At 40.4% G+C, this 27,482-nt stretch overlaps 3 protein-coding genes across 3 annotated transcripts; all 3 read left to right on the top strand.

Moving 5' to 3' along the window:
* Nucleotides 1–117: 117 nt before the first annotated feature.
* On the top strand, nt 118–6,623 carry si:dkey-273o13.3 (repetin). The gene is made up of 8 exons (XM_034889195.1): nt 118–394; nt 638–3,380; nt 3,853–3,881; nt 4,119–4,280; nt 5,006–5,072; nt 5,284–5,388; nt 5,545–6,169; nt 6,206–6,623. The coding sequence occupies exons 1-8, from the start codon at nt 186–188 to the stop codon at nt 6,307–6,309; spliced, it is 4,044 nt and encodes a 1,347-aa protein (XP_034745086.1). The 5' UTR covers nt 118–185; the 3' UTR covers nt 6,310–6,623.
* A 2,789-nt stretch (nt 6,624–9,412) lies between these two features.
* rom1a (retinal outer segment membrane protein 1a) lies at nt 9,413–14,410 on the top strand. Its single transcript, XM_034889225.1, has 5 exons — nt 9,413–9,646; nt 9,756–9,988; nt 11,788–12,218; nt 12,345–12,591; nt 12,971–14,410. Exons 2-5 carry the CDS (start codon nt 9,839–9,841, stop codon nt 13,178–13,180), a joined length of 1,038 nt encoding a protein of 345 aa, XP_034745116.1. The 5' UTR covers nt 9,413–9,646; nt 9,756–9,838; the 3' UTR covers nt 13,181–14,410.
* Nucleotides 14,411–15,205: 795 nt separating this feature from the next.
* Nucleotides 15,206–25,753, top strand: frmd8 (FERM domain containing 8). Its single transcript, XM_034889213.1, has 11 exons — nt 15,206–15,534; nt 16,672–16,769; nt 16,950–17,117; nt 17,817–17,918; nt 18,387–18,445; nt 19,639–19,805; nt 21,375–21,590; nt 21,703–21,826; nt 21,941–22,090; nt 22,732–22,960; nt 23,099–25,753. Exons 2-11 carry the CDS (start codon nt 16,679–16,681, stop codon nt 23,203–23,205), a joined length of 1,413 nt encoding a protein of 470 aa, XP_034745104.1. The 5' UTR covers nt 15,206–15,534; nt 16,672–16,678; the 3' UTR covers nt 23,206–25,753.
* Nucleotides 25,754–27,482: the final 1,729 nt, after the last annotated feature.

Here is a 27,482-nt window from a genome sequence, read left to right as displayed (position 1 = left end):
TAGTGTTACTGATTTACCATGTTTTCCTGATTTACCAGCATCATTGTGTGATTTAAAAATTGTAGAATGAACATGTTTCTTTTGTAAATTGATAGAAAAATAAAAATTCTGGCAGACTGAACTGTTCCCCAGAGATCAATATTGTGCCAGTTTCTGTGGACGACTTTTGGCTGCAGTGCCAGCTGATGGAGAAATATTTCAGACCTTTGCATCCTCATCAGGACACCAGCAGCATCAAGGGTGATAAGTCTAAAATGTGTGACCATCAAGAAAAAGGCCACAAGCATGGAAAGATTTCTAACTCCAAATCTCAACCAATGAAGCACCATCACCAAAGCCAAGGCCATCGTAATCGTCAAAAGTTACACCAGTCAGATGACAACGAAAGCAACGAGTAAGTTTGGAGTTTCTTTTACACTGTTTATTGTGCTCATATAGAGTATATGCTGAAAATAGTCTACTCTAAGATATGTAAACCCTCTGTTTTTATTTTGATTTAGTTTTCCTCATGAAAATGATTAAATTAGCAGGGAGTGAATGCCTCTCTTAGTTGAATTGTTATAGTTTTGAGTCATAGCTTGTGTTGGTATCCAGTGTGTCTGTAGCACCCACGTTTTCTTCTTTTTTTTTTAAAAAGCACCCAGTCAACAGCAGAGGACAGCCTTTTCAGTGATCACCCACCCGACCATCAACATCAGCGTGATGAGGACAAGACTCATCACTTCTACCATCGCAAGCAAAACCATCGCCGTGCTTGTCTTTCAGAAACTCCCCACAGTTCCTCAACTGGTTCCACTTCCTCCTCTTCCTCCCCCTCCTCAACTTCTTCTGCTTCATCAACACCCTCCACCTCCTCTTCCTCCTCCTCCTCCTCCTCCTCCTCCTCCTTCTCCTCTTCTTTTTCTTCCTCCTCTTCAACATCTTCCTCTAGCCTGGCCTCTGAGGCCAGCAGTGAGTGTTTAGATAAATATCCACTTAAGAAGCCCCCGCATTCACTTTCCTGTAATGACATTTCCAGGGAAAACATATACTTTGAAGAAGAAGACGACACAGCCCCTTTAATACATAAAAGAGGTAATCAAAACAGACTCCCTGCCAAACAGAATCAGGAGAGAGGGAAGTCCTCTCACAGTCGCTCCACTCGGGGCACCCAGAAGAACACACACAGGACTACAAAAGGTTCAGAGAATGATGGTTTCCGCAAATCCAAATCAATGGAGGCTCTCACTAGACCCAAAGAAAAAGAATGGCGTGGAAATGGAGATGGAAATGAACAAGAGAAGAGAAAAGGTGAAGCCAAGAAGAATTTAACAAAGGACAAAATGAAGTTCTCTGCATTTCTTAATGAGATCACTCGCCAGGTGCTCAGCCCAATGAGACTCACCACTCTTGGGGTCACAGATGCTCAAAGACCCTGCAGTCCAGGGCAGGGCTCTGTCAGATCCAGTAAGGCAGACAGTAGCTCCGAAAAACATAAACAGCAGCAGTACCAGCATGCCAGTGCAGACTCAATTAGCTCCAGCAAGCAGTCCCATAGCAGTAAGCACTCTTCTCACTCTAAAGCCATCCACCACCATCAGAGTCACCATTCTCCAGGCTCACCCCATAACTTGAATCACAGGCCCAGAACCTTGTCTCAGACTTCTCACCACAATTCCCCTTCTCATAAGCACAGCCACCACCATCACCAAGGGGACCATCACACCTCCAGTCATCATCACCATGGTGACTGTTGCCACAACACATATTATCGCCATCATCGCAGAGACTTCCACAGCACAGCAAGTCATCACCATCACCACAGTCCCTCCCATGAACATGGAGATCACCATAGCCACACTCATCACCATGGTGACCACCACAAAACCTCTCCACAACACAAAGCCCATGACAACACCTCCCATCACTATCACTATGGGAACCGAAATCATAAAGACCAGAGCCCAAATCATGATGGAGAGCAGCACAGTGCACTGCATTATCATCACCATGGCAACCATCATAGCCCTTCTCGTCGCCATCACCATGGAGACCGACATGGCCATGCTCATCATCATGAAGGTTACCCCTCTCCAACACATCACCATGGAGACCATCACAGTTCAGGTCACCACCACCATAGCAACCACCAAAACATTGAATGTCCTACTACACCAGGTTACCATGGAAACAAGAGCCTAACCAATGAACTTGGAGTCCACCACAGTGAACCTGATCGGCATCACCATGGAGACCATAACAGTCCAGACCATCATCATCACCATGGCAACCACCACAGTCCAGACCATCTGCATCACCATGGAGACCACCATAGTGAACCTCATCCATATCACCATGGAAACCACCATAGTGAACCTCATCTCAATCACCATGGCAACCACCACAGTCCAGAAAATCCGCATCACCATGGAGACCACCAGAGTAAATCTCATCTTCATCACCATGGACACCACCAGACTTCAGACCATTTGCATCCCCATGGAGACCATCACAGTAAATCTCATCTTCATCACCATGGAGACCACAACAGTTCAGACCATTCACATCACCACGGAGACCACAACAGTCCAGACCATCACCATCACCATGGAGATCACCACAGTACGGACCATCAGCATCACCATGGAGACCACCACAGTTCAGACCATCAGCATCACCATGGAGACCACAACAGTCCAGACCATCACCATCACCATGGAGATCACCACAGTACGGACCATAAGCATCACCATGGAGACCACCACAGTTCAGACCATCAGCATCACCATGGAGACCACCACAGTTCAGACCATTTGCATCACCATGGAGACCATCACAGTCTTGATCATCAGCATCACCGTGGAGACCACCGCAGTCCAGACCATTTACATCATCATGGAGATCCCCACAGTCCAGACCATCACCATCACCATGGACACCACCACAGTGTGGACCATCAGCATCACCATGGAGACCCCCACAGTCCAGACCATCAGCATCACCATGGAGACCACCACAGTCCAGACCATCAGCATCACCATGAAGACCACCACAGTACGGACCATCAGCATCACCATGGAGACCACCACAGTCCAGACCATCAGCATCACCATGGAGACCACCACGGTACGGACCATCAGCATCATCATAGAGACCACCACAGTTCAGACCATTTGCATCACCATGGAGACCACCATAGCGCAGGTCATCACCAAGGACATCACTCTGAATCAAACATTGATCTTGACCAAGATGGCCTTGATGACCACCATCCTCATTTAAAGGGCCATTCTGCTGGCAGTCCCCCGTTACACAGCAAAGTGGATTTACCCAGGACCAACAGCAGTCCTTCCAGTCAGGACGAGGAACAGACAAGCTTCACCGGCCCATCACTACATAAAGTAGGACATTTCTCTTGTCTGTACTCATTCATGAAATCCCATATTACAGTATGTCCATAAAGTCATTATTGGCAAACCAATAGGTCATTAGCTGGTTACATAATTATGTTCTTCTCATTTGCTTGCCTATTGATTTGGGCACCAGTGTTTGTGTCACGATGGACACTAGAGTAGTTATAACAGAACAATAGATTACTTACTTTGTTATAAAGGCCACACAGAATCTGTGGACTCAGAATTCAGCAGAATTTTCTGCAGATTTTAAACAAATTAAAATAAGATTTAGAATTTAACACATCTCTACCGAAAGCAGAAAAACTGTCTGTAACTGTAAAAAAAAAAAAAAGGACATTTCTAATTGATGTTCTTTATTCCCTTTTAAATTTCTTTCACTTTAATATTCAGGCATCATCCACATTATTTCTGAGTGTAATTTTTTATTGTAAATGTAATTTTATTTTCTTTCACACAGGAAAAGCCACATGAACTGGGCAGAATCGTGTAAGTGTGATGTGATTTTTTTGGGTGTGTTTGACCGTGAAATTGTAAATAGATTAATTGGTGGCACACGTAAATGATTTATGGATGTCAAAATCATAGAAACTACCAACCTGTGTAATTTTAAACCCATTGTATTAAATGAAAAATAAACATAAAATAAAAGAATTATTAAATTAATTCATGAAATGCTTATGTCTGACTCTACTGTATTTCTCTTTTGTGTATCCATTGTAATAGGTTACTGCAGGAGCATAATGAAGGTCTGCATCAAACTTTGCTGAAGACAGCAGTGAGGATGGAGTGTTTAGGAGAGGAATTCATGAACAGCCAAAAGCTTCTGGAAACAGAGCTTCAGATGACACGTGTGGAGCTTGGCAACCTCACCGAGAGGTTTAGGAGGTAACAAATGCACAGAAAACAGTTTTGGTTGTAGACTTGATCTCTTCTCACTTCTAATACACACATATCATTGAAGTCATCTCAATTTCATTTCTTCTTGAGACTTAAGTCATTTGTAAAATAGACAAAATCTTTCAGCATTTTTCCGGCTATGCTATTATTATGAATATGCTCAAAGATTGTAGATTGTACTTGAGTCAGAAAATGAAGCTGCGTGTAAAAATATTACAACAAAATATTTTTGATGTTTTATTACGGGAATAGCAACTTGTGCTCTTGTAATAATTGAGTGAATTGAATTGCTAAATCAAATCATTCTAAACCAATCACCCCAAATTATGAAGTTCTCATGCAATATTCTTTTTTAATGTGCAGTATGTCAGGAAATGTATCACAATGGTAACATGTGGATACCTGTGTTTGTCAGAAAGGAAAGCAAATGAATGAAATGCACTGCAACTGGGATGTATAGTACCTGAATGTATTTCTATATGAAATCGAAGTATATAAAACTACAGAAATCTAAAAGTATAATCAAACTAATCAATGTGAAGAAGCTCAATCTGATGGTCCTGATAGGTTATCCTAAAAAATAAGCTTAGAAATGAGATTTGTTCTGTGTCTGTTCTTACTATCTGTCTCATGTCTTAGACCTTACAGTGTGTATGAATGCTGCAATATTTCTCTATTGTTGATTCTCTCTATTTATCTTTGCCTTATTTCAGACTACACGACCACTGCTCCTCCACGCAACAGAATAACAATCTCCTAGAACAAAAGCTTCATTCAGTGGTGAGATTGGAAGCATTTCTTTGTGCTTGAGCCTAAATTACCATAAACATGAACATAGTTATAGAAAAGTGCTTTGATACATGTAGTGTAGGAGCATATTTCTGAATATTTAAGGTTGACGGAGCTGAAAAAGTCATAAAAACTCTTGGAAAGGGATATGTGATGTAAATTTCCCACTTATTGAAAGTGACAACGGTGCTTCCTGTGTCAGACTCAGAGTATGGAAGGAGAACGTGAGAGGTTGAACTGGCGTATTACAGCGCTGACGGAGCAGCTCGCTGATGCAAAATTTGCCAACAAAGTGGAAACATTCAATGTAAGATCTTTATCTCTCTCTAAAATTCTAGTCTGGCAGTGGCTTCTCAAATGCAATCGGAGGGAGGGGAGGGAAACCTAAGAAGGGCACAGCCTTTATTATTATTGCATCATTGAATCAATAAACTGATCAATTTGTTTCTTTTACTTACTGTAGGTACACAAAACTGAACTCCATTTTCAGTCAGATGATGTCATGAATCAGGTGGTTCTTCCCATCACCCCCCCACCGGCTCAGTTCATGGACAGCCATAACTACGAAAATGCTAAAGCCGGCGGGCAGGAGCAACCTCTGGGGTCAGTCCCAGAGGAGGAGGAATCGGACTGGTCGGAGATGGGTGACGAGACCCCACGATTTATACTGACAGGGTCAAACAGAAGTCCAGGTTGGAGATACAGGGAAGCAGACGGGGACAAAGACAGCGAAGGAGAGGAAATTGTCAGACAACACTCTCCACGCCCAGTGCAGATACCTCATGTCCAGTTCACCATCCACAGTGAGAAGCGGTCTGACGGCATGACAGTTGAGGGCACTCACAGGCTCCCCACAAGTCCAACCCTTGGCTCTGCCATCCTGATCCGGTCAGCAAGCCTGGAGGAAATCCCTCTGGCACGCCATCACATGCAGGAGGAGCTCAGAGGCACGGAAGCCATGATGGACCTCCACCACCAAGGGCATGAAGCAATCGAGGATTTAGATAATGAGATCATTCATCACTGGAGAAACAGCAATGCCAGAGACGTGGCTATCAGGAGGCCGACAGAGGGCAGGACGTCAGAGGCAGAAAGCCTGCAGTCTCAACCATTCAACCACTTCACATGTGGACCGCAGCTCGTGGAGGGCCAGGGCAGGGCCGAGGTGCATGGCTGGACAGGAGGGATACCAGATGAGGTGTTGAAAGGGGAGCGAACCAAGCTGTGACAGAAACAAGAGTGCATGGTTCACTGTGTCAGAAGTCCTAATTTACTTTGATCTTTATTTTCAAGGAAAAGTTCAATGAAGCTCTTTTTATAGTGGATTAGTGGCTCAGTCCCTTTATGTGGTTCATGTAGATTTTGAATTCAAACAGTGAGACTTACTGGATTCACTTTGATAGCCTGTCTCTAATTGATCCTCCCTGATCAGGTAACACATTGGGCTCCCTGATTTGTTTCTTTTTTGTGACCAATAGGAGACAAAAACAACACATGCACAAATCCACACACACAAACCCACACACAAACAGACAGACACATGACAAGGGACCAAACATATGTGCAGGTTGAGGTACAGGCTGTAGCCAGACCTCAATGAGTCTGTGACGTTGCCCCAAGTGTGCAGCGTTTTTCCCGATGCTCCATGGACGTGCGCCGTCGAAAGTTCCATGTACAGAACATCCAAAAAGGAAAGGTCCATGAACGTATAGGAAGGTCATGTGGTGGTTTAATAATAATTGTATCATTATTATTATTGTACATTGAACACACATTTCCGTTTTAACCAAACCTATTAAACATGAAATCAATACAACCAAGTGGAATTGGAGGCTGATTACTAATATATACTGTATATTTAAACACTAGCTGTGTATTTATGCACATTGAAATATCCTCTACAGCTTAGATTTGGTCATTTAATGCAAAAAATGTAAATGTATACTTTTGTTGTATAAATGCAATTACAAGCATTTCTTTTCCTGTTCTTTCACCTTTGTGGTTCAGTCAGAAACCCATTCATCATAGATTTAACCAATAATTGCAACAGATGGAAATATAATTATGCTTGGCAATGAAGGACCTTTTCTGATGGTTCTCCCTGGATCAGCCAAGCCACATGCTAAGATGACACAGGGAGCATAATGCTGAGCCTCCCGGCTGTGATTGGTTGGGACTGGCTGTGGGTCTATGACTTCCATGTCCTGCATGAACTAACACAATAAACGTAGGCTATAGTTGTGTTATCAGTTTTCTTTATTGTATTAAACATTATGTATATGTTTAAGATGAATGTGTAGGTAGCCAATTTTGCATTGTTGAATGCTACATTATGCAAGCGTTAAATAAACTAAAAACATAGCCTTACTAGACATATATATTATAGAACATAATGCAGCTGATACACAGTTATGAAATACCTTTAAATTTGTGCATGAGCGTAAATAATTATCCTGTGATTGTGCAAAACATTTACTTCTTCTGGTTGCAATGATTACCTTTCCAAATGAAAAGCGTGCAATTGAACTAGTTTCTCAAGCTTGTGTAAATATCATCCATGTAACTCTGTCCATGTTACATCTAATAAACCAAAAGAAACCCTAATTTCAACTGTCTTCATTTGTTTTCTTGCTGATCAACTTTCTTATATTTTATTCTTGTATTTTGTTATTATTATTATTATTACTTCATGTATATTGTATGTATGTATATTTTGTGTGCTGCTGTAAAACTGTAATTTCCCATTTTTTGGATCAATAAATATCTATCTATCTAACTTAGAAAGAAGAGGAGATACTTGCCAGTTGTTCTGTGAGACAAGTTTATATTTTATGACAAGGCAGTTGACCTGACTAGACACTAGAGATCAGCATGCAGAACTGAAAGTACAGTGTTAAGAGAAATTGTTGTTGAAAATGTTACCTTAGTACAAGTGTTTAAATATCCACAGGAAAATGTACTCAAAGTAACAAAAGTAAACGTACTCAATGCGGAAACATCCTCTCATTTTAGAAACTGGAAACGATGAAGTGTTTAGTCAGCTAATCCCTTCAGCTGGACTTGTAGGCCTATTTGTTGCTGGTTAGTTTAATTTCTAATAAAACAATGTATTTAATATACAACGTGTTTTGCATGCAAAAATCTTAATTAAGCAACCAGTAACTAAAACTTTTAGATTAATGGAGTGGAATTAAAAGTACAATATTTCTCTCTGGAGTGGGAGTAGAAAGTGGCATGGTACCTCAAATGTGTACTGTAAGTACGGGACTGGAGTATATGTACTTAGTTACAGTCCACCACTGCATGTTACTCTCAGGAGGAATTGTATTAACTTTAGTGATCTCCTAACTTCTTATGTACAGTAGCACCATCATCAGGTCAAATACTGGTCTGTTGTTTAGGGCGGAACACCTGCAAAGCTAATGATAATCCAATCAGACTCAGCTGTACTGTTTATTGGTATGACAACACTTTAAATTAGGACTGTAAACAGGGTAAGTATTTAACCTGCTTAGCGTAATCATGTCACTGTAGCATAGTTATTGGGAGCCTCCATGTTCTCAGGGTCCTACGTTCCCCGGCTCAATATCTTCATTAAGGTGACATTTCAAACTGTTTTATGTTCTCAGCAATGATTTCTTTCCCTGGGGGGTCAAATGTTCAATGTATGTTTTACTGGGTCAATTTGTTGAAATCACCCTCCTACAGCTAAAAACCTTCTGATGTTATACCAAACTCCTCATATTTGCAAGCAAGACATTTGGTTTGTATTTCCTCAGTGGCACATCACATTTTTACCATTCAAACTGCATTCAGAATGTCCATTTACTTTGTTCTTTTCCAATTTGCACTTACCAATCTCCCACAATGTTAGTTTATATCAAGAGCACAGGGCCCTGGGAGTATAAGGGATGACCACCATTTGAATAATGATGCAACTTCTTAGCTCACGGGGAAAAAACTGTGAAATAACCATATAGTCGGTGACTGTGAATGTGACTTGAAATGAAAGAAATGATTTGAATCAGCATGGTTTTCACCTCTACTCGCAGTGCTCCTACACTGTGTGAGGGCCAGTGACTCTGGGTCAGATACAGGACATCTGGCCTGAGAGTGCTTTGGGGGCTAAAGTAAGCTGCCCTGTTGTGACCCTGACCTGGATGTGCAGGATGAACATGGAATTATGGATCTGGACCTGGTTGTGGCTTATGGCAAAAAGACCCTCTTCCTGCTGTCTTGATTATTAATCTCAAATTTATTTGAATTTATGTGTGGATTCCAAGTTGTGTTGTGAGGACAAGTGTTACACAGTTATCCATCTGTCTGTCAGGTTCAATTTGTTCTGTCATTCATGTCCCTCTGTGTGAGTGATGGGTGCTGAGCAGACAATGGCCTGGATTCACAGACCAGTTTAATAGGATAGGTAAGGCATTAGTGGTAAGAAGCTCCCTGCATCCAGGTTTGCCAAATCCAGTGTGCCAAATCCACTCTGTGGCACACTGGATACGTTGTGGTCGGTGGAGATAACTGGACTTTTTTCAGCACTTTTTGGCGAGAAAAATAAGGTGACCTTTAATACACTAACAGCTGTTTAACTGGAGTTCAATTCAATGTTAAATTTCAGTTTTGTGATCTATATCTCGGATCCTTCTGACCCGTTCTTCTTCCTCACAGAGAAAGCACAGCATCGGCCCCCGTTCCTCATCGCTCTCCTTCCCCTATTCCCCCGCTGAGACTCAGATTCCCTCGTTGCAACCATGGTGGTGATGAAGATGAAGTTCCCCTTTCAGAAAAGGGTGAAGCTAGCCCAGGGACTGTGGCTCCTCTCATGGTGTGCCACAGTTGCCGGGGCTATCACCTTCACCCTGGGCTGCATCCTCAAGATGGAGCTCCGCAGGAGGGCAGAGGTACTTGAGTTTTGCATAAGGCTTTAAAACTTAGTTCAAAATTCCAAAGCTTTGTTGTTTTGGACTGTTTTTAATATATAAGTTATCCATAAATTACAACATCAATAGTGTGTTTACTTATACTTTAATTGCAAAAGTGAGTGACGTGATGATTTTTTAGTGTATCTACATAGCAGCGTGAGTCAACCTGTATTCATAATCAATATGCCTCATTGCCTTTGGTCTGATTACACTCATGAAAGTGAAAGCAGATAACACACTACTTAACACTAAGTACCCATAAAGATATATATTAAGGGGCGTAATATTTAGAAATTGTACCGGTGATACAGTTGATTACACACTAATTTACTAATTTAGATGTGCTTGACTCACTTTTTGAATCTGATGCTATCAAATAAATGTCTATGTGGGAGACCAACAAGAGGTAAAACCTGTAACCCACTTTAGATCCCAACTCATCATTTAATAAACCAGGCAATGTCAGTCTTGATCACCCTAATCCCTGCTCCTGATGGCCGTCATTACAACCATGCTTTAATCAAATTACCAACCCTGCACAGTTTTTTTAAACTTATTTAAATGTATTTTATTCCCAGATTTAAATATTATCTTTGCACAACTATGGTATTACAGCTTTCACTCTTTCACTATGTTATTAACACCATACAAGGTGTTCAGGTATAAAAGAACTAAAATGACCCTTTTTGACCTGTTTTGATTGTTTCATTCTTTGACAGCTGGGGATATGACAGTATTCTGTTTGCATGACTATAAACAAAGTGTAAATGGACATACAAAACAAAATAAAGGACACACGCCTTCTATAAGGACAATCTCTCTACCCCAAGAAAAGCTTTTTATCAATGCAAGCTTATTCAACTATTGTCTTCTTCAAAATTACATTCAACTAAAATCAACCACTTTAGTCACTCTGTGCGAGATTTTCTGGACCTGTGAAAAGATCCTCTGCATAAAAAACATTGGAATGTAGTTTAAAAAAGACTTTTGCACACAAGTCTCACATGCTGTATGTTATAATCTCACTGTGTTTTCATAACTTTTGGTTAATGTATTTGTTTGCATTAGAGAAAGAGAGCGTAGTTATGAATCTTCCTAGCAAAATTTCTACTGACTGAGTGAACGACTTGCAGTTACTGTGCTCCAGGTGCCCTTGAGCCACACATCTGTGCTTGAAGTGAGCTGCCCAGTGCTCATTAAATTCTAATTCAACTGAGATGAATAGTTGTGAGTGACTGTAATGCTGCTGATGAAATATTTATTGCATGCATTTAGGAGATCTCCCCTTTAAAAAATGAAGGTTGAACTCTCAACACTTTCGTAAACTTCAAGAGTTCATCAACACACACGTGGTGTGGTGAAACATTGTTGAAACTCACAGAACTTTAACAAAGTCATGCTGAATTAGTTGGATATAATAAAATGAGACTCAACACAGCTATAACTTACACTTTTACATTTATAGTTCATAGTTTATAGTTTATAGCAGCCAGGTCTGGATATTTAAGTCATTACCTGCAACATATGGCGTCAGTAGGAACATTTTTGCTGTTTAATAACTGGTGTAACTTGGAGTAATTGTGAGTGCTTGGAAATTGATTCCCAACATGTATTTCCAGGGGAATTTTCTGGTAATTTGAAGTTTGTAAAACAGCATATTTTTACACATTTGTTGAAAGATAATGCATAATCTTAACAAGGTATGTTGATTCCCTTGCTTCCTCACGGCAAACAAATAAAATCTTTATTGATTACATTATGGTGTGACTTACTTACAGGTAATGGACAACTCGGACGTACATGTTGTGCCCAATACCCTCATGATTGTTGGTCTGGCCTCCTTGGGTATCAACTACTTTGCGTCAAAGATCTGTCAGGATGCTTTGGATGCCGGGCGATTTCCTCGCTGGAAGAAAATGTTAAAGCCCTTTTTCGCCGTCTCTTGCTTCTTCACGGTGCTCATGCTGCTCGCTGTCATCATGAGCTTTGTGATGAAGGGCAGTCTGGAGTCCTCTCTGAGGGTTGGCCTGAGGAACGGCATCCGCTTCTACAAGGACACAGACACCCCGGGCCGCTGCTTCCAGAAACAGAATATTGATCGCCTGCAGATGGACTTCCAGTGTTGTGGAAACAATGACTTCAGGGACTGGTTTGAGGTCCAGTGGATCAGCAACCGCTACCTGGATTTCAGCTCTAAGGAAGTCAAAGAGTAAGTTGTGCACTATATCACAGAGTGTAGTGGGGCGAGTTCCCCATCTCTGGACATTTGTGGAAAAAACGTTTGGTTATTGTATCTGTATGTAATCTGAAACAAATGTTTCCCTTGTTACATCAGCCGCATCAAGAGCAACGTGGATGGCCGTTACTTGCTAGATGGAGTCCCATTTAGTTGCTGCAACCCCAGCTCTCCACGGCCATGCATCCAGTTTCAGCTCACCAACAACTCAGCTCACTACAACTATGACTACCAAACCGAGGAGCTCAACATCTATCTCCGAGGCTGCAGAGAGGCCCTGGTCCACTACTACATGGGCCTGATGAACGCCATCGGGGCTGGAGTACTGTCAGTCTTCCTCTTACAGGTATGTCATGAAAAGAATTACAGTTAAACGTACTAGGTTTTTAAGCAGAGTTGCTGGTGCTAAAGTGAGCTTTTATGTTGGAGGATAGCTGAGGAATAGAATTGGCTTTTCAGGGATTTGTAATGCTGCCATGGTGTCGTGAAATGTAATATTGCGTCATGTCTTTGCAAGCAAGGGAAAGAACGTGTTGCAACAACCTACCCCTCTGCATGTACAGTTTACGCTAGGCTAGATGCGTCATTGGGTCTGCTGTGCACAGTTTATGCATTTTCCATCTATCTCCACTTCCGTTTAGTAGTGTTTGTGGAGTAGTGTTGATGATGCTCTTCTACTCTACATCTAACCTGCTCCCACATCTCTCCACCTTCCTCCCTCCCAGGCCTCTGTGCTGGTGAGCTTGCGGTTCCTGCAGACCTCCATGGAGGCACTGGCAGGGAATGAAAACACAGAGATCGAGACAGAAGGGTACTTGCTGGAGAAACCATTGAAAGAGACCATCATGGAATATATCGAACCTGTGATGAAGTTTTTCATGCTTACAAACCAGGTGGAAGAGGGCACTCCTGGACCCCCAGCTCCAACCGCTTAAGCCACAAATAATGTACACTCATGTAAATACTTTTTACACAGAGAAAGCAACTAATGAATGAGAATTAATGATTTAAATTTGAAAAATATTAATCACACATTTCTGTGAATTTCACAGATTTAGCGATAGCATTTTTTATTGTCAGATGACCATCACAGGTAAAGTAATTGTTTATTATAATACTGTACTTTTCCATTCAAATTTGACACGCTGTTATACCCCCTCTGTAAACCACATACTGAACAACCAAATAGTTGTACAGTTGTACAATAGTACAGTACAGTACTACCCACAGTAGTCCCTGTAAACCATGATTTGGACCGTTTTTGAGATACTTGTCAAAACCCCTCAATTTTTTAATTATTTCTCATTTCTTTTTTTTCTTTTTTTCTTTGTTGTTATATTTGTTAACAGTTCCACAAATTGACAAAATCACTTCACTGCTTTTGAACATGACAGTCATTGCTTACAATCTGTGTCAAAAACATTAACAACAATCACCAATCAGTCATTTGGAAAATAAGTAATTCATGAGGCAGTGTACAAAAACATTTTTTGATCTTACAAAACAAGGATGGAAAGCTGATTGCAGAGAGACACAAGGCATAATGCTCTGCTGTGCAACAGGACAATTACATAATTCAACAGATGAATTATTAAAGTTTGAGGTTACTAATTGCCTTATGCAGTGGAGTCATGTATTGCTTCTTTTTTTCTAATGACATGCAGACATTATATTACTTCACATTCACTCCATAACAAGTGCTCCAAGTTTCTAATTTCTCCTTGCCTCTCTTCCCCCTATCAGTAAAAGGAAAAGGATTATGAAGATTGATATAATCAAAGTCGGTAATGCAGTGAAAGCCATCAAGTGTGTCCTCTATTCTGGCACCTTTGTTAAAGCTTTTAATCCCATTTGTTAATACTTAACCTGCTGCCCTTGCATTTAGACACCTGCGTCAGGTGAATGTAAGATGCAGAGTGAACTATGCCGAGGCTTTTTCTTCCGCTAATGGAAATGTACTAAACAATACACTATTAGTGATATAACTTCAAATTTGGATGAAGAGATTGTGTTCTTTATCAGTGTCCCTGAGCAGTTCATTAAATATGCAAGAGAAATATTCGACAATCTCTTTGTTACCAAAAACAAAACATTGATTTGTCTCTGGAATCTATTTGTAATATCCACCCATGTGAATAGCTTTATTAAAGGTCGTTTTAAAAACATTGCTGTGTCTTGAATGATTTTCTGGGGATAGGCAGATCGCTTCAAACAAATAGAATCCGCAGTACAGATGTCCGAGCCATACCACGTTTTCTTATTGCAAAATCTTCAATTTGTACATCTTCGTGGTTTCTTGATCTTTTTTTAACTACTATTGCTTTTATTTGAGCAACCTTTTCTTTTTAAAGTGTACTATTCATGCGCACCACTAAATGTCCTTTTTATTATTAGTTACAAACTTGTCAATGGCTATATCAAATAATACAATTAAACAAGCTGAGTAATGCTTAACCGCATGGCAGTCAGAGGCATTAAATATATATTAGCCTACTTCTGTTGTAAAGGTTAGTGTGCAGTTTTTGTTGGGACACAGAGGAGATGATTCATTCTCATTTTTAAGGCTGTAGATTACAACAACAACAACTGGAGGACAAACCAATTGAAAGAATGTGATAGGCTCACAGGAATGTGATCATATTATTTTGATTGGTTTGTTTCCTGGCTTCAAACATTATCATTAAAACATGAGTCAATGGACTGAGGTTATAGTACTAGTAAAGGTATATTGGAGGACATTTATTCCTCCACACTGAGTCTGTTTATTGAAAATTTGATATTCAAATTCATGGCATAACTGGCTGCAAACTATTGTTAGCAACTACCCAGGCAACAACTTCATGAAACGAATCTGCCTGCGTAGTGCAGACGCGATGACGTCGGATCACGAGGAGCTAGCGTCGGTCTCGCGATCACGCCGTTTTGAATCTATTTCGTGCAAAGTCGTTCATTATGCACAAAATCTGTCAGTCATGTTTTTCTTCTCCAAGTTATCTCTGGAAGAACACTTGGTAACACTTTATCATTCATATATATCTTAGTTAAATTAGTGTAACAAGTCTTCCAGAATGACTGTCACAGCCAATAAAGAGCGGTTCAGTATAAGCGAATCTGTTACAGTCACGTCATCTAGCTAGCTAACTTTTGCAGCTGCCCGGAAAGCTAACATAGCTAGCTAGTTTTAGACAACTGGCTTTAGCCGCAGCCAGGGCGGAGAATTATTTACAAAATTAGCTTTTCCATTTTGCCCTTAAGCAGCAAGTGGAGAGGAATTCAACAAAACTGGCAGGTAGGTGGGCAACGGAGACATTTTGTTCCTTCCCTCGTTATTAACAGTAACGTAACGTTATGTGAGATTGTTGTCCAAAACAACAAAGTGGAGCTAAGGTTAGCTCTAAAGTGACAAACTCGTTATCAGCTGATGACTGAAGATCATTGTTAACGTCTTATCATTTATCAAAAGTAACATTGTAACGTTAATGTTTAGTGACAATCTCAATGACGTTAACGATACACCAATAGCTAGCTTCCCTTGCCCTAACGAAACTAGTTTAATGTTAGTGGCGTTGAATAACGTTAGTTCCCTGGGATATTTCACCCATTGTATGGGTCAACGTTATATCAATGTTCGATGTCCGCTTGAAGACCATATAAACGGTGCTGAATAACTGACATGTTTAGACAAGTCAGTTCAACAGGGTGAGGTCAAATTGTCGAATGGGATGTTGTGATATTAACGATACAGGGTCTTTTCCACTATAATACCACATGGTAGCGCTGTCGCATGATGAGCCCTGGCCTACACAGCATGATTACTTGTTTATGAAATATGACTGAATGGTTACCTAGCTAGTGGTTGAAGTTAATGGATGAAGTGAGACATCAGTGAGGACGAATCCCCCCCCCAACTAATATTTCTACTGTTTGTCAAGGCATATTTGAAGCAGTTACTAGGTCTTTATTCTAAGGGATGAGACTAATGTCACTCCTTTAGTAGCTAGCCACTCTGGTTAGCCAGCTGTACATAGATAACTTTTGATTTTAGGAAATCTTATGAAGTTGACACACTTTTGGGTCCCATTCCATCCCCTATGTAGATCAAAGGAATCCCTTCTGGATTTATGTCCCACATCAGACAGCTAAGATTGGGAAACATGGGTAATGCATTCTGCATAGCTAGATAGGAGGGAGCTGCAGACGTGCTGCCCATGTTGGCATTTCTGCATCTCATACTTTGAGATAATTGGTGTTACATATCCACATCTGAAAACTACCACATATGTGGAGTTTCTACGCGAATCCAGCATTGTAATAAGTAGTCTACCTATGGACTATGTTTCCAGTTTAAGTTTACAGACTTTTTTAGGTTGTTTCTAGAATATATGTTGTAATGCACATGAGTTTGTGTTTGGTCATTGTGTTTCAGAGTAGAGATGGAAGGAGATGACTGCAATTTTCCTCCAGATTCATCGGATGATCACTCGCAAAGAGGAAGCGTTGCTTCTTCCGCAACACTTTCCCGTGGTACGGTGCAGCAAATATTAATGTAGCTAATGGTGGATGAAATCGGTCCTCAGTGGTTTTTCTAGCATGTATTATTTTTATTAACAAAAGATTAAAAAAAGTTTCTCTTTGGCTTGCTTGTCATTGCAATTTATTTAATTACTTTTGGTTATGTTTTATGCTTTTGGTTTGTTCACACAGCTCAAGATGTGCTCATATACCTCTGTGGTGACAGCGCAGTGCATTTATTAGTAGAAGGGCTTGGCAGTGTCTCTGTGCAAGAGTTGGGCCGCAGTGTTCGTGAGGCCCTCCGTATTCCTGAGTCTGCACAGGATGCTTTTGCCTTCTGGCTTTCTTCTCCACTGCTCGGTAAGAAATTTTAACTCCACACTTTTAACTTTTCAAACTCTTAAATACTACAACTCTGGCGATATGTGTATATCTTTGCATCTTTCTTTAAAAAAAAATAAAAATAAAAATAAAAAATATTACTTAAATATTTAAGACTATATTACATTTATATCGTCTTGAACAAGCCTAGGTTATATAGGCATTAAACAGTACACTCCTTGAATGAGGAATTCAATTGTATAAGCAGGTTAATACAGTATATATAACTTATGTATTTAAAGCTATAGTGCGTGGTTTCTGACGCCCCTATAAGGAATTCTAAGTAAGGACAACAAAACGGTTGCCATGTCAACATGATAGAAGCTACATACATGCTACTAGTAGCCAAGGCGGACACAGATGACATAAAAAAAAAAACATGTCGGACTCTTCAGAAGAGGTAGTTATCTGTACTCGAGTTTTTGCGTGCAAAAGTTGCTCGGACGCCACGGGCGTTCAATAATATAAAAAGTTAACACACTAAAGTTTTAAGTTATTATTTAGTTAAAAAATTATTTCAAGTCAAATTTGAATTGTGTTAACTTTGTGGCTCCGCCATTTACTCTCTAAATGATTGTACCTTACTTTGATTTTCTCCACTTTTACAAAAAGCAAGAATCAGAGCAGGTAAACAGACGCATCTCACTGTGTTAAATTTACCTCCTCCTTACTCCTCAGAATTGCAGTTAAAGCTAAGGCATCAACCATACAAACTGTGTCGGCAGTGGCAGGACTTGCTTTATCGCTTCACTGAGGCCTCGGAGGAAGACATCTCACAAGGTGAGAGTTTTGTCGTCGTGTTTATATGCATTATGTAACTGCATTGTTGTCAGCTTTCTGCCATAAGCACTTTTTTTGGAAGTCGTCTGAACCAGAAACCGAGTAAGGTAAGGATTAAAGGACTTTGTTTATAAAGTTAGATTTTTGCTGGAAAAACATGACTTCTCTTTGGCCATTTATGCACGTAACCAGGTTTCTGACCAAGTTTTTGCAAGAGCACTTGTATGACACAGACGGGGTTTTTTTTCTGCAGATGTTCCCTGTGGATTTGTAGCTTACTTACAAATTGTTGGTGCTTAATAGTCCTGTCAGGTTTGTTTGAAATTAATAATTAAAAGGGATGCAAGGGTGTTTGCATGATAAGCAATAAACACCTGACTTAACAAGCAATAATAAAAGGCAACAATCGGGAAAAACCGAATGGTCGCCTGAACCCTAATGCAACACTGTCCCCTGCTTTTTCCTCAGATGAACCATGTCTCCAGTACCGCCGGAACGTCTTTTATCCTAAATCGAAAGAGCTGCAGGTACCATTAACCCAAATTCTCTGCAAGTTCATTTAATAATCTTAGAGAGGAGTACATTGATTAGACATTGTTATCCATCCCTGTCCAGTCCATGTTTAGTTATTCTTGATCAGATCGCGAAACAAACTTTGAGCTAGCAAGCGACATGCTAAAAAAGGCAAGTTCCGAGGAAGATTTGGATTGTGCAACAAGGCAGGCCCAGACTGGGTAAACCCCGCCAACTGTGCTGGCAATCTGATTTGGCCCTGCAGCGCGGTCTGGAAAGCTGCACGTTTAATTCTCCTGCTGCAGTTCACAATTTTACGGGAACCAATCACAAACTGGCTTATCTCCTTGCCGCGCTATTGGCTGGTTTAACACGATGCTGATAGAGAAGCGACCAAGCAGCTTTTTTGTTTACATTCAACATAGCGGCGGCCACCGAAGCGCAGCAAACCTGTTGGTGCCGTTGTTGCTTCTACATCACCCTGATCGTTGGTCTGATTGGTTGAAGGACCAATTGCATACAGAGTCATTTGAACTATGCCCGTTGGTTTCTCTTGTGCAGAGAAAATACAGAGCAGACTCCCCCGACTAATGCTCAATCTCAAATCTATTGCGCTTGGCTTGGTCTGGTGATAGCCAGACTAAGGCAGGCCTACTTGGTTCTTTCGGGAAATGATTGTAAAGATGCACAAAAAACAGTTACTGTCGAACTGGGGCGTTTTGGGACTGAATGGTGGGGATTGATATCAACAAAATACACAGTGATAAACTGGTAAGAGTAAATTACGTTCAACGACGTGTGTAGCTAATTTAAATAGCTCACATTACTGTATTGTGTAAACAGTTAAGTACATTTAATATTTCTTTTGCGGGGTGCAAATGCTTTGCAGAACTGCGTCCGGAGCTTAGCGGCCAAGACGATTGTGATTTGTTTCAAGAAATGCAATCAACCTAGGAGGTTATTTTTCCTCCTATACAGGAGTGTTTGTGTGGAGGGGCCAGACCTTACTCCGCAGCGCTGTGGAGTAAGGTCTGGCAATGTGAGACTAATGTTTAGTTCATCCGCCTCAAAAAAGTGAGCTTTAATGATTTACTGGTAGGTTTCTAAAGTTCTGTTTCTTTTCTACTCAAAGATGTTGTCCTCAGACTAACTGAGCTAATTTTCCTACTAACTGTTGGTGTATTGTCATGGTGTCACTCCTGAGCAGATAGATGATGAGGGAGTGCTGAGGCTTCTGTATGAGGAGGCCAGGGACAGAGTTCTCACTGGTCGATACCCCTGTGACCCCGAGCACTGGACTGCTCTCGGAGCCTTATCTCTTGCTCTTGATGAGGGAACTGGTCTGGACGGGAAACAATTTGCTACTACTATAAGGTATGTAGACAGCTGGGTATAGAAAAAGAATGTTTCACCGTCCTCTGGATAGGGGTTTTAAAGGCTTTTCTATTTTTTGAGAAAAGCATTTCTATAGAAAAGGTATTCTATCGATGATCGCATTGTTGACCCTTTAGTTTCTCTGAAAGGAATAGTTTGACATGTTTGGCATAGATGACAGATAGCGCAACGTTTTTTTGTTTTTGTTTTTTTAAACCTTTATTTAACTGTATAACTGTGGTGTGTAACCATATGCACATACATTTTAGACAATAGCAAGATAATTAATACACACAGCATTGTTTTTAACGCATTACAAAATTTCCATTTACAAATTAACACTACTTGACTTTCTGTTTCTTGGTACAGCTTTTACTTAAATGGACATTTGGTGAAGTTCACAGTTAGTTATAGTTTGCCTCTTTTAGAAAATGAAGAAGTATGCACTGGCCCAGCTGTTTATTTTTGCTTCCGCTTAATGACCTAAAAGAGATCTGCACTGTAAAAACCAAACTCATGTCCCTCAACCCACATATTCTAAAGAGCAGCTGGTAGATTGTGCAGTTTTCAAGTACTTCAGTACAATCAGCGACAACATGTAGCAATTTGACCAAAATCCACTGGCATTATGAGAAAAGGTCAACCGTGCTTTTTTGTGTGAGTGGGCCTTGATTTTTATGATGTTAACACACATACACTCATATTGTGCCACAGCAGTGTTTTCTAGTTACTTGTTGGTTTTAAGTACCATGTACAAGAATTCACAAAATGACATTTTTGATTGGAGTGGGATGGATAATGTATAGGTGGGTCATTTTCCTTGTACTTTTCCTTGTTTACTTTTACTTGATTGTGATTAAAGAGCTGAGAATTATAGGTACTTGACAGGGCCTGTGTACCACTGCATGTATGATACACATGCATGCAAAGTAAGAGGTAGTCACTGTTGTTGTTTTAGATACTCACACTTGAATCTCTGTCTACAGTTAGTATGAACATACTTCATACAACATACTAAATAGATACTTCTGAGGAAGTCACATTATAGTTTGTGTGTGTCTGTGGTTTGTCTGTTGTGTTCCATTTAAGTGTTTTACAGCTTCATTCTGTAAAGAAAAATTCTTTTATTTGGTGTGTAATAATTATTACACCGAAACCGACAACACAATGCACTGTATCAAAACAACCATAAGGACTACATCCAAAAAGTATAAAAGTCACAATCTGTATTTTTCTCTGACCATTAAACTGTGCAAGATGTTCCAAGCTTTACCAATAATAGAAGAAAAGAAAAAAAAAAGAGGTTAAAACTCCAGCAGCACTCTACACTGTAAAGAACTTAATTGTGAGACCAACTAGATTCATGCGCCATCATTAAACATGTTACAAAGAACATTTAAATGGGATGAGCATGCAAAGAAATAAAGTCAATCCAGTGATTTGAAGAAAAGACAGAATCTGTAACATTGAATAAATGAAATGTGAATTTAATATTATCTCCGGCCCGGATTTGCACAGATAAGATGTACTCAATGCATGATACAAACGTCTCTCATCTGCATCCCACAGAGAGAAGAAGCTGTCTTCGTTTCTGCCTGTACATGTTGCCATGGGGAGTGGAGGTTTGCTCTCCACTCTGAGAGGGAAGTCGAGCCGTCAGACAGGGCTGGAGCAGAACCTCTTGGAGGAATACAGAAAGATCAGCGCATCTGCTGGAAACTCTTTGGAGCCCACACAGCTCCTACACCAGTACCTCAACACATGTCACTCGTTGCCTTATTATGGGTAAGAATTTCCATTTTCTTTCCACAATTGTTAGTTTGACCTGTTTAAATAATTCACTCCTTGAATCACTTCATACTTATTAGGTTTGGATTAACATCTACTACATTAACAGGTGCGCCTTCTTTGTTGGGGAGATTGACAAACCAGGGCAAGGGATTCTCCAAAGGGCCAAACGCAAAGCTGTCAACGTTGGGATCTGCCTGGAGGGGGTTTATGTGATGGATGTCAAAGAGAAGGTGAGCACCGCAGTGTCTTTGGTTGACAGCTCGGGAAAGCAACTTCTCAAAAACAACAATTTCTCTTCAGGAAAACTAACCTGATTTCCCTGGATAAACACATTTTTCTTCCAGCACGTGCTGCTTGGCCTGCAATTCCATGAGCTATCCTGGGACCACAGCTACCCTGAGGAGCAGGGGGACTCGCATATTCTGTGGCTCGAGTTTGATGGAGATGAAGACGGCACTCCTGTTAACAAGTTGCTAAAGATCTACTCAAAACAGGTAGGAAAATTCGATCTTGAAATTAGATTTTATGTTCACTAATCCTCGGATGAGATTATATCTAACACCTGTACCTACAGCGTCACCAACCAGCATGGTGGTCGACTACTCTGCCATCTCTAGTTTGTAGTCTGTAGTTTGAACATCAATTTAAGAGCGTCTTGCTGCTGTGACAGATGTTGTCATTTTATGTGTGTCTCAATTCAAATGTTTTTGACAAGAAGTGAGGGTATACAGCCGTCTCTAGGGAGCGCACAGCATCTGGTGTTCATGAGAGCTTCAGGAAGGGGTGCAGCTGTTTTGCCAATTTGTTACTTAGAGGAGCACAGCAGTCAATGCTCTAAATTGTCCTGTTGAACCTAAGAGATTTCAAACATTTGCAGACACGTGTATTATCCTTGTTTATTGATTGTTGGGTTGACAAATACTGTCTCAGCCAACGGACAATGAAGAGATTTTGAGAGAGAGTTACATAGTGGTTGAGGCAGAATTACATAATCACACCAGGCCCTAATCCAAGGCTGGCAATGCGACCCTTTTAATGTGCCCGTGGTTCACTAATGTACCATCGAAAAGTAAAGTACAGCCGTATGTCATGCATACGTTTTAAAGCTGTTTTCTTTCTTCCCTTTGTCAACCAGGCAGAGCTAATGAGCGGCTTCATTGAGTTCTGTGTGGAGCTGAAGTCTGCGTCCGAGGGAGGGGCTGCCGCCGAAATGGAAGGTGAGGTGAGTCCGTCCCAGCAGCCGGCTGGGCTAGACGGCATCAGCAAGAACGGACGCGGAGGACGGCGGGGGGTGCTGCACAGGCAAAGCAGTGTTCTGTGCAGTCGGGTCCATTCACTTAACACTATCAGCTACGTGGACAATGGTGAGTCTAATGGTTACGTTTAGTAGTCCAAGCCCACTGACAGTATAATCTTTCTAGAGTGAGCAACTTCCAAGAGAATCTCCCTGTAGTAACTTCAATCTGAGTCATTTTTCACTAATTTTGTTTGTTGTCTTTCAGGAAAAGAAATCAAACGCTTGAAGCCAAAAAGAGCCACGTCCTTCTTCACCCGTCAGGCGTCTACGTACTCTGCTGTGCAAGTGACGGAGAGTCTGGAGCAGAGTTAAACCCACTGATCATGCCTCTCAAAGACCAAACCTAAACGTTTTCTGACATTTAAAGAAAAGACTTGAAACAAGCTTGAGACATTCAACTGATAATATATGAACATGCAAAGGACCAAGCAAGGGATCTAAGTGTGAGTGACAATATTTATCTCTTGAAGTTGTGTATATTAAGACAGTACAGTAATGTGAAAAACAAAATGATCTATTAACCGCTATGTTTCCAAGGTTTCACTGAAGTGGCTGTTCATTAAATAGCCGTACATTAAAAACACTTACATATACATAGCATTCTCTGAGCACCATCTGATGGACATCTTTCATGAAACAAGCCTTAGAGAAATCCTCAGACAACCACTCCAATTGATGACTGTATGATGACCGTTGTGATCTTTCTGCAGCACTCAGGAGCAGTGGTATTTACTTACAAATGTTAAACCTCATTAGAGTACAACCACTGCATATTACCTCTTTTTACCCGTATTGGCGGGTTGAACATCAAGAAGAGTACATCCCCATATGACATCAAACATTTTGTAAGAAATACCACAAACGGCTCACTACAGTCAGCATGAGAAACACTTTCAGGGGGCGCTCTGAGGGTGTGTTCCCACTATTCTGCTTTTTCAAACTGCCAGTGCCTTGTTCTCATCAAAGGGGGAACACACTTTAGAGAAGGACTGGTAGAAAAGTTTAGCAGTTTGTGTTACTGATCATAAGGAGTCCATATGGGAGCACATTGTCCGTGTTTTGGAAGATTCTTGTAAGTACACGCTTTTAAGAGAGACTTAATATTTGCTGTTATTTGGATTATGGTGGAAAGAAAGCCCAAGTGGGACATCCCGCTTTAAAGATAATAATTTTGCAGATTTTTATTTTTAAAAGCGGGACAGTGTGAATGTAGTCCAAACATGTAAAACAGGATCAAACAGACCTTTTACAGCATCCAGTTGTAGAAGGTAAAATGACACATTCACAGAATTGGGTTGTCATTGGGGAGCATGACTTGAATTGCACCAATCAAAGAATCAAATTAGAGTCAAAACCACTCAAACCACACATTAAGTTAGTGTAAAAAAAGAAGAAGAAGTTAACCTAACATAGGCTCTCGTTTAGCAATTAAAGAAACATACCTCGCTCCGAATCCTGTAAGGGAAACGTTAGCATGTCACATTCAAGGTCTAACTTCTAATCAGCAGCATCAGAACAAGCGACTTCCATGCACAGGTCTTGACTTGAGTATAACTTGCTTGGTCAGACCGGATTAGCAAAACTGATGCAATGCTGTACTTGTTCCACTTCTGAGAGACAAAAAAAAAGAAGAAAGCTTCCTGTTTAGCTGTTATCAGCACTAGTTTTACATATTAGACTCTGAAATTCAAACTGCAGCCTACATGTCCAAGTTTAGGTTAGCCATTTGAATGATTTTGTCCTTGCAAACATCGCAGCAATCATGGTTGACGTTGTTTAAAAAAGGAACGGGGAACGCCATCTTTGTATTAAAAATGTTGTTGACGCCTGTTTTCAGCAATTTTATGGGCTATTTAGTTTAAAAGTAGGACGGTTTTTTTCAACACGTTAAGGAACATGTACCTGCTTCAGTTTATCTGAGAAGACAAAAGAAAAGTGCTCTTTGCATATGGCACAGACTAACTGACCAAGAACTTGGGACTATGCTGTTGACATCTCAGTCCCTACACCAAAGCAAGCCTATTTAACATGCTGCAACACAGTATGCTACCTTAACGCTCCAGAGACAGACTTCAGTCTCCGCCACATGTCCTCCAGGTGTCTCTTTGAACCTCAAACTAATGCTGAACATTTAACAAACTGCTCAAGTCACTAATGGCCATTTGAAAAGAAAACTGCCTTTCACTTGAACGTATGTTCCTGATTCGAGATGTTGTGGTATCATGTATTCTTCCTTATTCTTCTGAGCAAACAGCAGACTGTTTTTTACTTTTCTATGCTTTAATTGCAATATATGTCAGCTACCGTCTGTAACCGGATCCAATATATTCTTGCTATCTTACACTATGCATGTCACATTGTAGAATAGGCATTCCACATCGGAATACAGATCTCGTCTGCACTATTAATACTAATACACTGTTTATGAATCTGTTTTTGTATTGTTAGTTAGCTTTTATGATAGGATATTTTTATTTCATTTTCATATACTTGTCAGTGTTTGTACCTAGTGAATGAAATTAAGGAATAGGTCAGTTAAAGCATTATCTTCTCAAGCAATCACTTTGCAGAAGCATAAAGTGCCTTTTTGTTTGTACTGAGTTTGCATCTGAATGACTGTTTTGGTGCTTGGAAACCAGGAATGGACACTTCTTGTTATTGCTATGGTTTAAAAAAAGATGAATTGGGTTTTGCATTGTGTCTTCCACATTTCATGCTAGACCATGCATTTATCGTTCTTAGTTGATGTGAGTATATTGATATAGTGGATAACTACACTGGACTGCTGTTGAACGGTGTATTGTGGTTCCTCTAAATGGAGTGGTCAGTCTGCCTTGATTCAAATATGTCTGGTATGCTTCTTTTTTTCTTTTATAAATAAAAGGATGCAATATGGGTCCATTTCTCTGAAACTGTCTGTTAAAAAGTATTTAGTACTTAACCTACCTACAGCCTAAATAAAGCCATACTTTGATGAACTTTTAGCTTGTAATTTTATTAGGGCAAAATGTTTATATCTATACATTTTGACCTGTTCCGTGATAACTGCTGTAAACTGCAATTGATGTAATTCCATCAAAGTCATGTTCTTGGTATGTTTGAGGTACTAAAGAAAGATTGACCTGGCTTTAAAACCAGATCTGTTGCAAAGGATTTTCATTCATTAACCTAAAGTATGTGAAGATTGCTCTGATTCTGCAAAAACAAAATACTATACTTGAATAATGACACCATCTTATCTTGAAGAGCTCATAGTACCTTCCTACCCCACCAGAGCGCTGCGCTCCCAGAGTGCAGGGTTACTTGTGGTTCCTTCTCTAAAAGTAGAACGGGAGCCAGAGCGTTCAGCTATTAGGCTCCTCTCTTGTGGAACCAGGTTCCAGTTTAGGTTCAAGAGGCAGACATAGTCTCTACATTTAAGAGTAGGCTTAAGACCTTCCTCTTTGATAAAGCTTATACTTAAGGCTGGCTCAGGAGAGTCCTGAACCATCCCTTAGTTATGCCGCTATAGGCCTAAACTGCTGTGGGACTTCCTATGATGCACTGAGCACCTCTCTCTTCCTCCTCCTCCTCTCCGTCTGTATGCATCCTCATCCCATTCATGCATGTTACTAACTCCACTTCTTCCCTTTCCCGGAGTGTTGTGCTCTCTTGCCCCTCTCCTCTCTACTCATCACTTCCTGCAAGTGTTTCTGGCTCTGGAACTATGGAGTCTGGATGGTTGGAGTCACCTGCTGCCTCCATGTTCCTGTCTTCTCTGTCTCCTGTCTGTCTGTCTCCCCCAACTGGTTGAGGCAGATGCCCCCCCACTCTGAGCCATGGTTCTGCTTGAGGTTTCTGCCTCTTATAAGTTTTGTCCTTGCCTCTGTTGACTGGTGTTTGCTCTTGGTGGGAATTGTTGGGTTTCTGTAAATGACATCACAGAGTCTGGTCTAGACCTGCTCTTTTATGAAAAGCGCAATTATACAACTGTTGTGATTTAGCTCTATATAAATAAAATTGAATTTAATTGAATAATCTTTAAAAAAATTAAAGAGATAAATAAGCAGTTTACCTGCTTATAAAAAGAATTTGCCTCTGAATTGGAAAATAAACGGATTCCCTCCACTTGATGCTTTCCATGGGATTTGAAAGTTTAAATTGATCGAATAGTTCCGTGTTGGATACATGTATTTTGTGTTAACTCCCCAAGCTATTAAGACAAGACCGCAATATTGAGCCAGTCAGTGAAAGGGACATATTTACCCTTTAGCCAACGTCTTTCAACCGCAGCCCTTTGTTTTGCCGTGCGTTCTGCTAAGACACAATTGTAGATCTAGATTATTTTTATTTATTTTACATACAATGAAAAACATATAGTTACATACAATTATATACAACGAAAGCTACAACTCACTGCTTTAACCTCTTGTCACATGTCAACTTATGATGAGGGGTGAAAAAAGATTCTAGTTTTAAATTTTGATATTGATAATATAATGTGCAGTGATGTAAGAGTGAAATAACACTGTTACAGTTGCTTCATGATCACTCCTGTGCAAATGGTTTTAAATGCTCCTAAAAACTTGTATTGTAAATAACTAATTTGA

Source organism: Etheostoma cragini, chromosome 13, assembly GCF_013103735.1.
Source record: "Etheostoma cragini isolate CJK2018 chromosome 13, CSU_Ecrag_1.0, whole genome shotgun sequence".
Taxonomy (NCBI): Eukaryota; Metazoa; Chordata; class Actinopteri; order Perciformes; family Percidae; genus Etheostoma; species Etheostoma cragini.
Note: the sequence above shows the minus strand (reverse complement) of the source record. Positions and strands in the feature narration are given on the sequence as shown.